Source organism: Megalobrama amblycephala, linkage group LG18 (assembly GCF_018812025.1).
Source record: "Megalobrama amblycephala isolate DHTTF-2021 linkage group LG18, ASM1881202v1, whole genome shotgun sequence".
Classification (NCBI taxonomy): Eukaryota; Metazoa; Chordata; class Actinopteri; order Cypriniformes; family Xenocyprididae; genus Megalobrama; species Megalobrama amblycephala.
The window spans coordinates 31070454-31085579 of record NC_063061.1 but is presented as its reverse complement, the minus strand read 5'-3'; the positions used below and the strand labels follow the sequence as shown (position 1 = coordinate 31085579).

General features: G+C 35.2%; 1 protein-coding gene across 1 annotated transcript in view; it reads right to left on the bottom strand.

Annotated features, from left to right (window-relative positions):
* nr6a1b (nuclear receptor subfamily 6, group A, member 1b) overlaps positions 1-14064 on the bottom strand; it is a 39430-nt gene extending 25366 nt beyond the window's left edge. The window contains exons 1-2 of the mRNA XM_048166567.1: positions 13855-14064; positions 2013-2048 (exon numbers count right to left, since the gene is read on the bottom strand). Coding sequence (XP_048022524.1) covers positions 2013-2048; positions 13855-13921 — 103 coding nt within the window. The 5' untranslated portion in view covers positions 13922-14064. The remainder of the gene's footprint in view (positions 1-2012; positions 2049-13854) is intronic.
* Between the last annotated feature and the right edge of the window lie 1062 nt (positions 14065-15126).

Here is a 15126-nt window from a genome sequence, read left to right as displayed (position 1 = left end):
GTTTTCATTTTTGGGTGAACTAACCCTTTAATTAAACCAGTATTTCCAATTGTCATTGTGTAGCATTTACTACAGTTGAGCGAGTGGATCAGGAAGTCCGAGTTGGTGTGATTGAGTGGAGGCGGAGCTAATTTGCATAATCATGGATCCAAGTATACTAAATGAAGCAAGGGTGTAGAGTTACATTCCAGCCATTTAAAGACATTAAATTATTTTCAAAGGATTTTTTTTTTTTTAAATGTGTCATTTTGTTGAGTTTTAAGGGATAAAATTATTGACTGCAGGGGTGAAAGATATGGACCTTTACTGACATTTTTTTTTTCAGCAAATACAATCTTGTTTAATCAAAATGGCAAATCTAGATAGGATTCAGAATATTTAACATTGAGTTATGGCCATGCAAATACACACCTGGTGCATTCTGGGAACATTCAACGCTGTCGGTGAGTTTGGATGCATAAGAAACCATCGACCGTTGGCTGTGCCCTGAGATTACCACATACTACACACGTCAACACTCTCTCCTAGCAAACCGACCGGCGATTTCCTCATTATTACGGCTGCGATATACATTCATTGATGTCGTTGGGTTTAACATGCGAGCGACTCACTGACCAATGAGTGCAAACTGCAGAAGGAACACTGGAACAACATTTCAGACACTACATTCATGACCTTCAGACCGAAATATGTACTGACAGACTTTTGCAGACAAAACAGTGACAAACAGATGTCAAATTATCAAAAACCTCTCAAACCTTCACTGAATAAGCACAGGATGGTATAAAACGTAAGGTAAGCAGTGCTGCACTTTTGGTTTTTATTAAACAGCTCTGAATGGAAACAACGCTGAGCTGAATAATGACACTATTATCTTGTGTTTAATCTTCTTTACAGCTGAATCTGTTTCATAATTGAAAAATTTTACAACATTAACACTGTTATGTTTTTATTATCAATGTGAAGCTGCTTTGAATCAATCTAGTATTAAGTTCTATATAGATAAAAGTGCTTTGACTTGACTAGAATACTGGATTCTGATTGGTTAACTGCAGCATTCAGCGGTCAAAAATGTTAATACGACACTAAATTGTATAATTGACTGTTGTGTAAAATTACAACATTAAAAATATTACATTCAATATAATATTAAATATTATAATCCTGTAAAATTTAAAAAAAAATCCCAATCACCAAAATGCTTTTAACCAATCAGAGTCTTACAATTCCTGCTTGTTTGCATATTGTGTCTGATTGCTGACCTAACTTTGACTCCATAGCCACAGGGAGTGAAGGTGATGTCACCAGTGTGTGTGTGTGTGTGTGTGTGTTCTTCTGATGCTTTACAGCTTAATTGGTTTCTCACATAAATCAACTGCTTTCTCTAACAGTGTTCGACCCTGACTTGTGCAGCTTTACAACAGCATGTATAACAGAAAGACTTGTTGGCAACATAAGATCAGAAGCTCCTGAACTAATTCTGACCCCTACAACGTGCACTTTCACCACAGCTTTGGAGAACTATTCTGTCTGAAAGTACGGAGCCCCGGACATGACATGCAGGGGGAAAAAAAAGAAAAAAAAAGTAGGCTAAATCGTGCACACGATTTACTAATTCGTTCCCTACTATTTACTATTTTACTATTTCTTTCCCTCGATTTATAAATTATACACATGATTTATAAATCGATGGAACGTAATACGGAGCCCCGCACATGACATGCAAGAAAAAAAATTTACTAATTCGTTCCCTCGATTTACTAAATTGTGCGCATGATTTACTATTTCATTCCCTCGATTTACTAAAACTTGCGCGTGATTTATAAATCGATGGAACGAAATAGTAAATCGTGCGCACGATTTAGTAAATCGAGAGAACAAATTAGTAATTTTTTTTCCTACCATGTCATATGCAGGGCTCCGTATGAAAGTGTTTGAGACATAAAGCACAGAAATGAGTATGCAATATAGCCAGTAGGTGGCAGCATGGAGATCATTCAGCGTTTCCTTACCTGTGTCATCCTGGAGGGAGTTCTCTTCATAAAAACCTGCAGATGAGGGAAAGAGTGAGAAAATATGAGAAAAGAGGACATTAGGAAGATATTTATACAGCAGAATTACAAAGTTTCTTTAAAAAGAGATTGTATTTATAGAATATGTTAGTGAGCTAAATGGCAGTCATTACTAAATTTGATTGATAAACCCTGGGTATACTTCGTTCTTTTACACACAGTCGAACGCACAGCCTTGCAAAGTATACTTCACTTGACTCGTACGCGTACACGAACGTTCGACGCATGCCCAGTTTTGAGCAATTTCTCACCACGAGTTACAACCCATGTAAATATATTTGTATTCTTTCATGTTAGAGTTGTACAAATGAGGGTACTTTCTAACCACTTCACACAATCTCTCGTCTATGTAGGCCTCCGTTGTCACTGTAGCTTGCATGCGTTCCGGTCTGTTCTGTTTATGCAGGTTTTCTTTGACTACCTTATGAATCGGCGCCCACAGGGCACAGTTGCCACTGTGTGGATAAAATAATAACTTAAAATTAAACGTGCATACGCGCGTACACTTCTGATGGCGAAATTCGCGTCACACGCACTGTATGCTGACCCACGCGTATGCGTAAAAAGTGTAAAAAACTCTCGGCTTTATATAAATTAGTGGTTTCTTATTTTATTTGTTGTATTCGATGTTAGTTTAGTATCATTTCAGTATTTATTAATATTTTGAATTAGATTTTATTTTTAGATTTTTAATTTAAAAAAGACTATGTTTAATTTTTTCCAATCCTCCGCAATGGGTTCTGCCACATCTGTAACGTTGACCAATAGGAGCACAAAAGCTCTTCCACATACAGCTTTCAAACATGGCGAAATGAAAGAGAGACAATGTTATTGGTGCTGCTAGGAGGAATTATGCAAACGGAGGAAAGGTTTATGGAGATATGTCAACAATACTTCTGCCTTTATTATGTTTCCTTCGAAGGACTACCATGACAGAGTGAAAACAGATAAACGAACTTTAGCGAAGGTGCTTCAGCAACCCGTTGAGAACTGGAATTAGCATTAAGCTAACACGCCACTTCATTAGCTACTGTTTGTTTACGCTCTTGTTTCCGGAAGCCAGTCGCTAGTTCCGCCTACTCAATGATGTCATGCATGTCGTTAAAGACGACAAGCGATGACTGGTCGGGACCAGTGTTGGGGGTAACGCATTGAGTTACGTAATCAGATTACTTTTTTCAAGTAACTAGTAATGCATTACTTTTTCAATTTACAACAAAATATCCAAGTTACTTTTTCAAATAAGTTACTTTGCTTTCACATTTATTGATTGACAGTCCCCATGTTGAGAGAAATAAAGTGCAGAGGTGTTGTGTACACTGTGTAAAGATGATATTGTAGTTCTAGACTAAATGTGAACATGCATTACTCATCTCACTTGCACAAAAACTTTCAGTATTCCTCAAAATGAATAAAAACAGTGAAACGCAATCTCAGAATTTTATGCAAACCTGTAATAATTAAATATATTAAATTACACAAATATATTTGTATGTATGTATTTAATCTCCTTTTATTAACCAATGTCTTTGCTGCTGACATTCAATTCAGCCATAGTAATAAGCAAAAATGACTTTAGATTAGATTTAGAAATAAGAGTGAAATAAGACCTCCTTCTCCTGTATCCTATTCTTCTTTAATCCAGAATAGCAGCACAGCTGAAAGGTTTGTTTGAGCTGCGCCCTCTACTGTACAGGTGTAAATATGCATTTCCTTCAGCCTGAAGCTTATTCATTTCACTTTTGTTGTGAAAGGGCCTTTAAATTAGCCAAACTTTTATTGTTGTTATTAAAAACAAACAAGCAAGCCTGTCCCAGATGAGAAAAAGTACACAAAAGTAATGTAACACATTACTTTTCAGAAAAAGTAACTAAGTAACACAAATAGTTACTTTTTTTAGGGAGTAATGCAATATTGTGATGCATTACTCTTAAAATTAATTTTTCCCAACACTAGTCAGGACATTTCTTGTCCATGACAAGAATTTAGAAGTCAAAATCGCATCGTAACAGAAAAAATATTGTGTAGTCTGAACCTGGCATAAAGGGTAAACTGACTTTAAGTGATACGATTAAATAATGACAAGATTTCCATTAAACTATTGTGTTTACAGGAATTTCATCCATTATCATCATCTTTTTCATGCTGTAATGAATGTTAAAATGTTCTTATGATGGACACACTTAAACATTGCACAGTAGCTCATCTTACCACACAGAACATCAAGACAGCTTTAAAACAAAGCCTCTTCTCATTCCTAAAACAACACTTTCTCTATCTATCTTTCTCTCTCTCTCTCTCACACACACACACCCATCTGCCCAGTCCTCTCACTTCTGTCCCTCAGGGCACGACCTCTGCGGCCTCTACAGAAACCGCCACGTGTGTGTGTGTATGAGTGTGATATCTTCGGCTCGCTGGCAGCTGCAGATTTTTGATCTGCCACACGCAGGGCATCTCACACACACTCCAGCAATCCACGGCATATGGTGGACCAGAACACACACGCACTCCACCAACCACAGGCTCCTTGAAGATAATCTAATATCTATGATGGCTGTAGGCCGTTGGTATTGAGCTACAGTAGCAAATAAGGCAGCGTCTGCCTTCTGTGCCACACACATTTTCTCACTCCATCGGGTCAATAAGCTACAGTATTTAGATACTAGGCCATGTTAAACAGGTTAAGGTATTCAGGGTTGGTTCTGTTCATAGTGCCACTAATACTGGTTCACCAAAATGTTTTTTCAGTTATTTATACACATGAAGTGGCTCCAAAAAGCACTTGGATACTTCAGCCATAATTAAAAATGTCTGAATGTCATTGCATCTGAGAGGAAAAAAATCTAAACAAGTCGCATTTGCATGTTCCACTAAAGTTTGACAACCAGAAATGATACATTATAATATTAATATCAGTATATCTATTGTTTTATTATTAAAAGCTTTTTGTGAAATGTTTTTATTTAAAATAATAAATCAAAATATAATATAAGAAATAAAAATATTTGGTGCTTGGCTCGATCATTTAAATTTAATGCAATTAAATTCATATATTTTTGTGTAACTTTAAAATTTGCAAATACATTTTGTGTCACTAAATACATTTTGAGAAAATGACATTTTATTGACATGATTTTAATGATGGAAAATAAAGATTTTTTATAAACAATAAATATACTGATATTAATATCGATAATATACATTTATAACAAATGATAGCGACTGAAAATATTTTAATAAATAATAGATACTGAAATTAATATCAATAAATGTGTATTTTATATAAAATATAAAAGAAAATTTCATGATAGCAAATGAAAATGTTTTTATGAATGATAATATAGTAATATTAATATGAATTAACATTTATTCACAATTTAAATGACAATTTAATTATAGTAAATGTTTTATAACAAATAAAAATATCTATATTATCAATAAACATGTATTGTACATACAATTTAAACGACAATTCTATGATAGCAAATGGAAATATTTTTATAATTGCTAATAAATATATGAATATTAATATCAAGAAATGTCTTATTTACAATTTAATTGTCAATTTAATGATAGCAAAGGACACTTTTTTATTAGTAATATATAGATATACTGATATTAATATCAATAAAGGTTTTTATATGTTTTGTTCATGTTCATGTTCATATTTTATATGTAATTTATATGGCTTTAACTAAGCTGATGCAGATGGTCTCAAAAAACATACTGGCTCAATTGACCAGGCTGATAAATCACTACCAATTTACATCAGAAATTAAAGTTCAGGAGAACCAACTGAAAAGACTGTAAGTTAAGAACTGCACTGTACCATCTGTATGCATGTAGGACAAATGCGCGCGCACACACACACACACACACACACGCACAATGGGTTTCCATGTTTTATGGGAACTTTCCATAGACATGATTTTTATACTGTACAAAGTGTATATTCTGTCCCCTAACCCTCCCCATCACAGAAAACTTTCTGTACTTTTAAATTTCCAAAAAAAAAACATGACTTAATATGATGTATAAGCTGTTTTCCTCATGGGGACTAAATAATTGCCCATAAGGGCAAGGATTACAGATATTGCCATCTTTGTGGGGACATTTTGTCTCCATAACGTAGGGTTTACAAGGACCACACACACACACACACACACAGTCACAGACAGGCAGCAATATACAGGTATAGAGACATATGCACACAAACACACGCACACACATACCAACACCCCACCCCCAGCCTTCAGAAGAAAAGGATGAGGCTGCCCAGATGTCTTCTGTTCCACTTGGCTGATGGAAAGAAAGAGGGATCAGGAGGGGAGGTGTACAGATGTAGTAGTGAAATGTAACCTGAATATCCATTTATCTTCCATTTTCCAGGGCTTCATCATTCAGATCCAAGGACATGAGATCCCAGCCAACCCCCTGTGCCTCTGCTCATCACAATGTGTGTGTGCGCATGGCTATGTGTGGTAATCAACACTCAAAAATATTTAGGCCTGAATTTAAGATTTGTATTTGAATTGCATATAAAAACTTCCACCCATTTGGATTACACCATTTTAACATAAACATAATTTGATTTGACAATCATACATATGAAAAGAGTATTTCTGCACTCAGAAAATCTTGGTTTATTATTAGATCTTTACATCTATTTTATTTAAACAATCATATTTTCAAAATGCATTTATTCAAAATGTTTATAAGCAGCATAAATCTGTTCATTACAAAAACAATTACATTTATTCAGGAAACAGGCAGTATTTAGTTCAAATGTATGAGATTGAAACAAATTGGATTTATTGATGATAAATATATAAACTTGGTTACTGTGTATTCAAAACACATTCAGTTTACTTGTGCTATAACAGAAATCGTATCTGTTTTGCACCGTTTCATTTATGTATAACTTAAAAATATGCATTATACATTAAGTTTATAAGTTTGTTTATGTTAAAACAGTGTAACTCAAATGGATGGAAAATGTATATGCAATTCAAAAACATAAATCTTAAAGGTGCGCTAGAACTTATTTTTAAAAGATGTAATATAAGTCTAAGGTGTCCCCTGAATGTGTCTGTGAAGTTTCAGCTCAAAATACCCCATAGATTTTTTTTAATTCATTTTTTTAACTGCCTATTTTGGGGCATCATTAACTATGCACCGATACATAGGTTGCGGCCCCTTTAAATCTCACGCTCCTCCGCCCCGGATTTTTCGCTATTGTCCTTGCTTGCTTACCTAGTCTGATGATTCAGCTGTGCACATCCAGACGTTCTGCCCTTGTGTAATGCCTCGATCATGGGCTGGCATATGCAAATATTGGGGGTGTACACCCCGACTGTTACGTAACAGTCGGTGTTATGTTGAGATTCGCCTGTTCTTCAGAGGTCTTTTAAACAAATGAGATTTATATAAGAAGGAGGAAACAATGGAGTTTGAAACTCAGTGTATGTCTTTTCCATGTACTGAACTCTTGTTATTCAACTATGCCAAGATAAATTCAATATTTAATTCTAGGGCACCTTTAAATTTACGCCTAAATATTTTGTAATGAGGAAAATAGTATAATAATTTTACTATTCCGTTGTTAAATTCCTGTAATTAAAGAAATTCAGCTGTTCACTGCTATTGCTTAAGGGTTGGCCTAGAATTTTCAACAAAACCTTAACATTGAAATCCTGACCCGAGACATATCTAGATACCAAAATATTATAAGTTGCATTGGATTTCCTACTTAGTGTAAAGGTTAAAGGATTAGTTTACTTTAAAATGAAAATTAGCCCAAGCTTTACTTTACCTCAAGCCATCCTAGGTGTATATGACTTTCTTCTTTCTGATGAACACAATCGGAGTTATATTAATAAATATCCTGACCAACGAGTATGAAGCTCAAAAAAGTGCATCCATCCATTATAAACATACTCCACATGGCCCCAGGGGGTTAAAAAAGGCCTTCTGAAGCGAAGCGATGCAGATGTGTAAAAAAGAATATCCATATTTATAAAGTAAAATATCTAGCTTCCACCAGACCGCCTTCCGTATTCATCTTTCAAAGAAAGTGTGAAACTCTCACATTTCAAAACTCTTATGCTACATCCAACGCCTTCCGTATTCAAATTACGAAAAAAGTGAAACTGACACGATGTCATCCTTTAAGAAGTGCCTGGACTTTGGCGTTGGTCCATCTGTCACCATTTTCCATGTTCGTGGAGTAAATATATAGGCTTTTTAAAAATGCGGGGGGCCGGTGATTCACATGTGTTCGGCCAATCAACGCACACTGGTAGTTTCTATTAATCTGGGTTAGACCCTACTCTGAAGGTGCTAATTTAGTTCCCTCAAAAGGCATTCCTAGAACTAAATTCATTCCCAGTTCCAAAAAGCCAAAAAGCATGCACTTCCGCCAATAGTTATATTCAAGCACCAAATGCGAGTAAAAAACGGTGTTCAGTGCTTCCCACAGGTTTGAAATATACTTGCGGTGGTAGCCGGGCGAAAAATCCTCCTATTACCCACGGCACAAAAATGGTCTACTACATGTGACAAACAAATAATGTGTGATTTTTAACAGTATTTTTATTTATTGAAATTAATTTTAATTACATAGCATATTACATTTAATTACATACTAATATTATGCATTATTATGCATTGTAAATTATGCAAAATTATACAGCAATTAAATGGTTCACCTTTTCCTACATTCTCCTTGCTGTCATATAGTGTCTCTCTCAGTGAATGGGACACAGATTTTACTAGTAAAATTTATAAATTGAATAATATATGTCAAATAATGTTCTCAGTCTTTTCTTCCTGTGGGGGAGACTACAATAATTTACTATGAATTAAATGGAAATCAAAATAAATACAATTTATTGTGTAACCAAAATACCAATAATGCCCAAAAAAAAAGAAAAAACTTAGCGTGTGACTTTTAATTACAAACAAGCCCGAAATACACCGGGACTCTTATTTTGAAATGTCTGTACTATTGCAGGCTGATCCTTCAGATTCTTACAACCGTCTAAAACATTTTATGTAAAGGCCATAAAGTAGACTTTGTAATAATTCATCAACTTGAGTTCATTAGCAATCGCTTGGCATAAATCTGCGCTTTTCATTGATTGAGAATCACTTTGAAGCAGTCTGAAGCGCTGTTGCGCGAGCCTGTAGAACGCGCAACAGCACCGCCTTGTGACTTTGCAAAATGCAGCGCCCGTGGGAATGTTAGCGGGAGTAAACAGTTCTGACGCACACATAACGAGCAGGTACGAAACGACTAGTTAATCGATCGCGGATGGTTTCATTATCTTGCGCGGATATAAAAGTATAAGAGGATAAATATAATAAAAGCAAAAATGTGTCTCCAGATATACTTGGGCGGCCGTTATTATACGTGGGCGGCCCGCCCAAGTAAAGTCTATGTGTGGGAAGCACTGGTGTTGGCTACTATATGAAACAGTCAATTGCCAGTTGGCCGGTAATATTTTAATAAATTCTAACAATGCAAAATTGTGAGAACATGAACATAAACAAACGTGAATGACGCTCAGGACAATTGACAGGCCAGTGCTGCATCGTCACGAAAGTTTAATTCTATCCAATTTAAATATTCAAGCTCAAGAAACGTGAAAGGGAACTCAATTCTTTACTCGCACGCTGTGCGGGAAGTTTTCTGTGTGCAAACATCCGACGCCTGCGCCCAGATAGCGTGTGAATGCTGAATTATGCTATCTTTCACTTGCGCATGAACAGACATAATCAAACAAAATTATGTCAAAATGCCAGTATCCTTGTAAACATAGTCAATTATGTCTTAACTGAACATAAAGAGTTGAGAAAGAAAACACATGTGTAATATTATATTGGATCCATGCATTAGCTCTTAAAGCAGCCTAACATTCTGCTGTCTGTATTTTCAATGTTAATCAAACAATAAAACATAAATTTCTCTTGACTGAATAACTTTTGTAACTTTAATAAGGATTAATCTTTGTTTCATGGCTGGTAAAAAAAATATTAATGGCTGGTAAATTTTCTTAAATCACCAGCCATTGGCAGGTGTGGCAAAAAAGTTAGTTTTAGGCACTAGTTATATACTTACAGGAACTATGAAAAGGTTCCTCTGGTGCGAAAGCCCCTAAAGAATAAGTTCTGGGCTCTTTTGACTTGGCCCAGAAACTACTCACACATCGATGGTTCCATGAAGAACCTTTAACATCCATGGAAACTTTCTAATGAACAAAAGGTTCTTTATAGTGGAAAAAGGTTCATTAGATTTTAAAATGTTCTTTAAAAAAAAAAAAAAAACATGGTTCTTTTAAGAAAAGGTTCTTTAAGAACCCAAAATGGTTCTTCTATGGCATCTCTGCAAAAATCCTCTTTTGGAATCTTTATTTTTAAGAGTGAAGAACATCATGATAGTGACATTTGTACAGGCGCAACTACTCACATTTTCTTCACAACATGTAAAAATCTATTTATAATCATTTTAATTTCTGCATTTAATTGCTTATTACTGGTGTTTTAAAAGAGTTTCAAAATAAGATACAATTCCAACTAGATGAGAAGGATCTTTTTAAGATGTTACGTTATCTATATAAAAAAAAAAATCTACCTGAAATGTATAGAAAACAGATACAACACCATTAAAATGCAATAAATGCAATTAAAAACGCACATAATATTGTAAAATTAACTTTAAAAAAAGCTCTCATGGGGCTGAATGAATCTACCTGTTCGACTTGTCTGTCAAAGTTTCTATGGCAACAAGGAGGTCAAAACAAGAGGTCATGGAATGACTAGTGCTAGGGGGGTTTTATGATCCCTGTGTGGGTGGGTGGACAGGAAGTTTATCTTCTATGTGTTTATGATGTGTGTTTGTGTGTTTGTTTATTTGTGGGGGCAGGGCTACCAACCTTAAAGACTAAATCTCAAATCAAATATCTTAGTGAGGACACTGCATAGACTTCCACTGATTTTATATCAGGTCAATTATATTTTCTATCACATAACCCAACCCCTGCTCCTAAACCTACCATTACAGAAACGTGCAAAACACTACATTTAAATAAAAACATCTTATGGCTGATTTATAAGCTTTTTAAACTAGTGAGGACCAGTCAAAATATCCTCACTAGTAGTGGGTTGTGAAAGTATTTCACAATATAAGCGAGGATATTTACTCTTCACAAGTATAGTCAAAACAAGTACACACACACACACACATTTCCATGTTTTATGGGGACTTTCCACAGACATAATGATTTTTAAACTGTACAAACTGTATATTCTGTTCCCTAACCCCAAACCTTCAATAAAAACTTAATTTACTATGATTTATAAGCAGTTTTCCTCATGGGGACCAAAAATATGACTGGTATTACTATCCTTGTGCGGGACATTTTGTCCCCAAACGTAGTGAATAAATACCTGAACCACATTCACACAAAATCTCCTTCACCTAATTGTGCCATTTTTTGCTTTATAAAAGCTTGATTTATAGAAATCACTAAAATGAATTATTCCTAACTCTGTAGTGAAAAATGTTGCATATAATACACATCCATGTTGGCTTCTCTATCTCTTTTTCCGCTCTGTAAGGTCAGTGAGAGGAGAAAGGTCACTCAGAAGTGAAAGGTCAAGGCTGTTGACTATACAGTTGTACTCTGGTATGTGCAGTGACCAATCCAGTGTTGCTATAGCAATGCTGATCATCTAGACTTAATGTAAGTATTGAATTGAGGAGTTTCAGTTTGCTAAGAATTGAAACGGCATCGTGTTTAAGTTTGTATGCGTTTGTGTTGTTCACAGTTGCGGTGTGTGCGCAACTACGCATATCTGTGCCAAACAGATGCTGGAAATGCAGCTGTAAAATCTGGGAAGTCCTGGCAACCTTTGTGTTTGCTAAAAACAAGCTGGTCATCTTAGAGTGTATATGCGTTTCCTTCTTGAAAAATTAACAAAATTGGACTGAAGGGTTTTCTCTCTTCAAAAAACACACATTTGCGGACACTTACACATGTACAAGTACAAATATTTAAACTATGCATGGATAATAGTATGCAAATTACACCAATTTGTGTACTTGTGCACTATTCTATGACATTTTGTAGTATTAATAGTGTGAGTAGTGTGTTCACACTGAAAATTGCACATAGAAAAAAAAAGAAGTGTGGAATGTTGGACGCTCAACTGTCGTAGCTTTAATGATGTAGTTGGGAGGGACTATCAGACTTCGATGTTGAATGACAAAATAATCATATACAATTCATATACTATATGAATGAATACATAGTGCATAAGTACATACTGTATAGTGCATCATTTGGGACGCAACTACAGAAAATTAACCTTATTATTATCCCTTTCATTACTTGAAAGATTTGGAATTTCTAAAAAGAAGCTAAATATTACACTTCATTACAATATTAGTGATAAAGAATGGCTTAAAAGTCAGTTTTTGATTCCAAATTCTCTTGCTTAGGGGAACAAATGCTCACATAAAGAAACAAATTATCAAAGACAAAACATTGTAGTATTTCAGTTTGACGAAATATTTAAAAATAAAAAATCCAATATAAAGCCATTCTTCATCAGCTGAACGAATTTAATTGGGTTTCATATGGTAACATCTAAATTAACTCATTTTTAAAAAGTCGTAAAATATTATTTAATATGACTGAATCAAGCTGACTGACTCAAAACAGACTCAACTCAAATAGCTCATGGTGCAAAAAAAAAAAAAACTTTCTTAACACTTACCCCACAAATGTAGTGACACATTATTCATAAATAATTTTAACTGAACTTATGCCAACATCAATCATTCATTCCGTTCAGACAGTAAATGTTAAATCATTCTCTTATTACCAGTAAATCTGATACAGCTCTATTCAGAGGGTCAGGACAGACACTCGAGATTAATTACATAGCAGGAAAAAAAAAAAAAAAAATCCACTTTCTGCACTAACTTCACTTTTTTTTAACATATAACCAGGACCTTAATTACAAGGGAACACAAACCCTTGAATAAAAATATCAGTAATAGACTGACTGTTTATTATTAAATGGTTATATTTGGTGCCCTCAATCCTGAAAATGCAGTGGCATCCTTGGACTGTAAACTGCAATATCTTTTCAATGATATTAGGACCACCAATTACCAAAATGACCATGTGGGCTTTAGTAGCTAGTAAATACAGCATATTCTACTTTCACAATGTTTCCATGTGTATATATGTATATATATATATATATATATATATATATATATATATATAATATATTTATAATCTGTTATTCTGCCTACACTGTTTTCAGAAACACCACTGATTAAAAATGTTACAGCTGGTTGTTTGTTGTCATTGACGTGTTTTTGTGGCGCTCGAGGGTGATTCGCTCAAGTTCAAAAGTTCATCTTTTACGATTCCTCGCGGACGTGCATATAAAAAACATTCCTCAGCAGCGCTTTAAAAGACCTCACTGTCCCCAAACTCCAGCTCTATACGTCCATTCATCACATTACACACACATTTTACTCCATAGGCTACAAGGGGTAAAACTACAGATTGCATTAACATTGCTGAAACTGAATGCAGTAAAATACACTAAGTTATTTATGGTAAACCTGGGAAAGTTAATTAGAGAGTCAAAAGCCTATATACTTTGCCTGAATTTTGACCTCATACATTAAATATAAGATTCAGAACACCTTAAATGTCTTCTGAGACTGAATAACTGTGCACGGGCATCAGAAACTCACCGCTGCTGCTCAGTAATTTGTCCCGTTTGGAGAAGTCAAATCCGTTGGGTCGGTTCTCCACCTCCATCCTCCTGTAGATGAACTGAGCGAGCGTGTCTCTCTGCGGTCCGCCTGCACTCTGAGCTCTGACCTCTGAGAGCCCTCTGCTCTCCGCGCGCTCATGTCAAGCGCTCATGTCAGCGAGAAAACACCTTGCTCGGGTCACGTGACGACACGCCCCCGTGTCGCCATCTGGGATTTGCAGTTCAAGTGGATAGATAGATAGATAGATAGATAGATAGATAGATAGATAGATAGATAGATAGATAGATAGATAGATAGATAGATAGATAGATAGATAGATAGATAGATAGATTTAGACTAGCTCTCTCAGATGTTTAAAAATGCATCTTTATTGTATACTAAAAACGTTTTGTATATAGATATGCCTTTTTGGTTTCCTGTTTATAATAAACGAGGACAGCCTTTACGAACTTTAGAGTAAGGTTTTTAGACATTCTCAACACTAATAGTAATAAAGTTTATAAGGGAAGGACAGAAAACAGTCAATCCTTATCACTCAAAAGTTTGACTGTCCTCTGCTGCCACCCAGTGGTCATTTACATCAACACATCTGTCATTGAGGTTTTGAAGAATGTCTGACATCAAACCAAAAGGACCAGAATAAATAAAAGCATAACAATTGGAAAGTTTCACATTCATAAATTGAAATGGTCTGACTCCAAACTAAATTTTTCTCACTTTAAAATGATTTCAATTTATTGTAAGGTTTTAAAGGGTTAGTTCAACCAAAAATGAAAATAATGTCATTTATTACTCACCCTTATGTCGTTCCACACCCGTAAGACCTTCGGTCATCTTCAGAACACATAAGATATTTTTGTTGAAATCCGATGGCTCAATGAGGCCTGCATAGCCAGCAATGACATTTTCTTTCTCAAGATCCATAAAGGTACTAAAAACATATTTAAATCGGTTCATGTGAGTACAGTGGTTCAATATTAATATTATAAAGCGAGAAGAATATTTTTGGTGCGCCAAAAAAACAAAATAACAACTTATATAGTGATGGCCGATTTCAAAACACTGCTTCAGGAAGCATCAGAGCACAATGAATCAGCGTGTCGAATCGTGATTCAGATCGCGTGTCAAACTGCCAACGGCTGAAATCACGTGACTTTGGCGCTCCGAACCGCTGATTCCACAAAAAAGATTAACGCTCCGAAGCTTCCTGAAGCAGTGTTTTGAAATCGGCCATCACTATATTAGTCG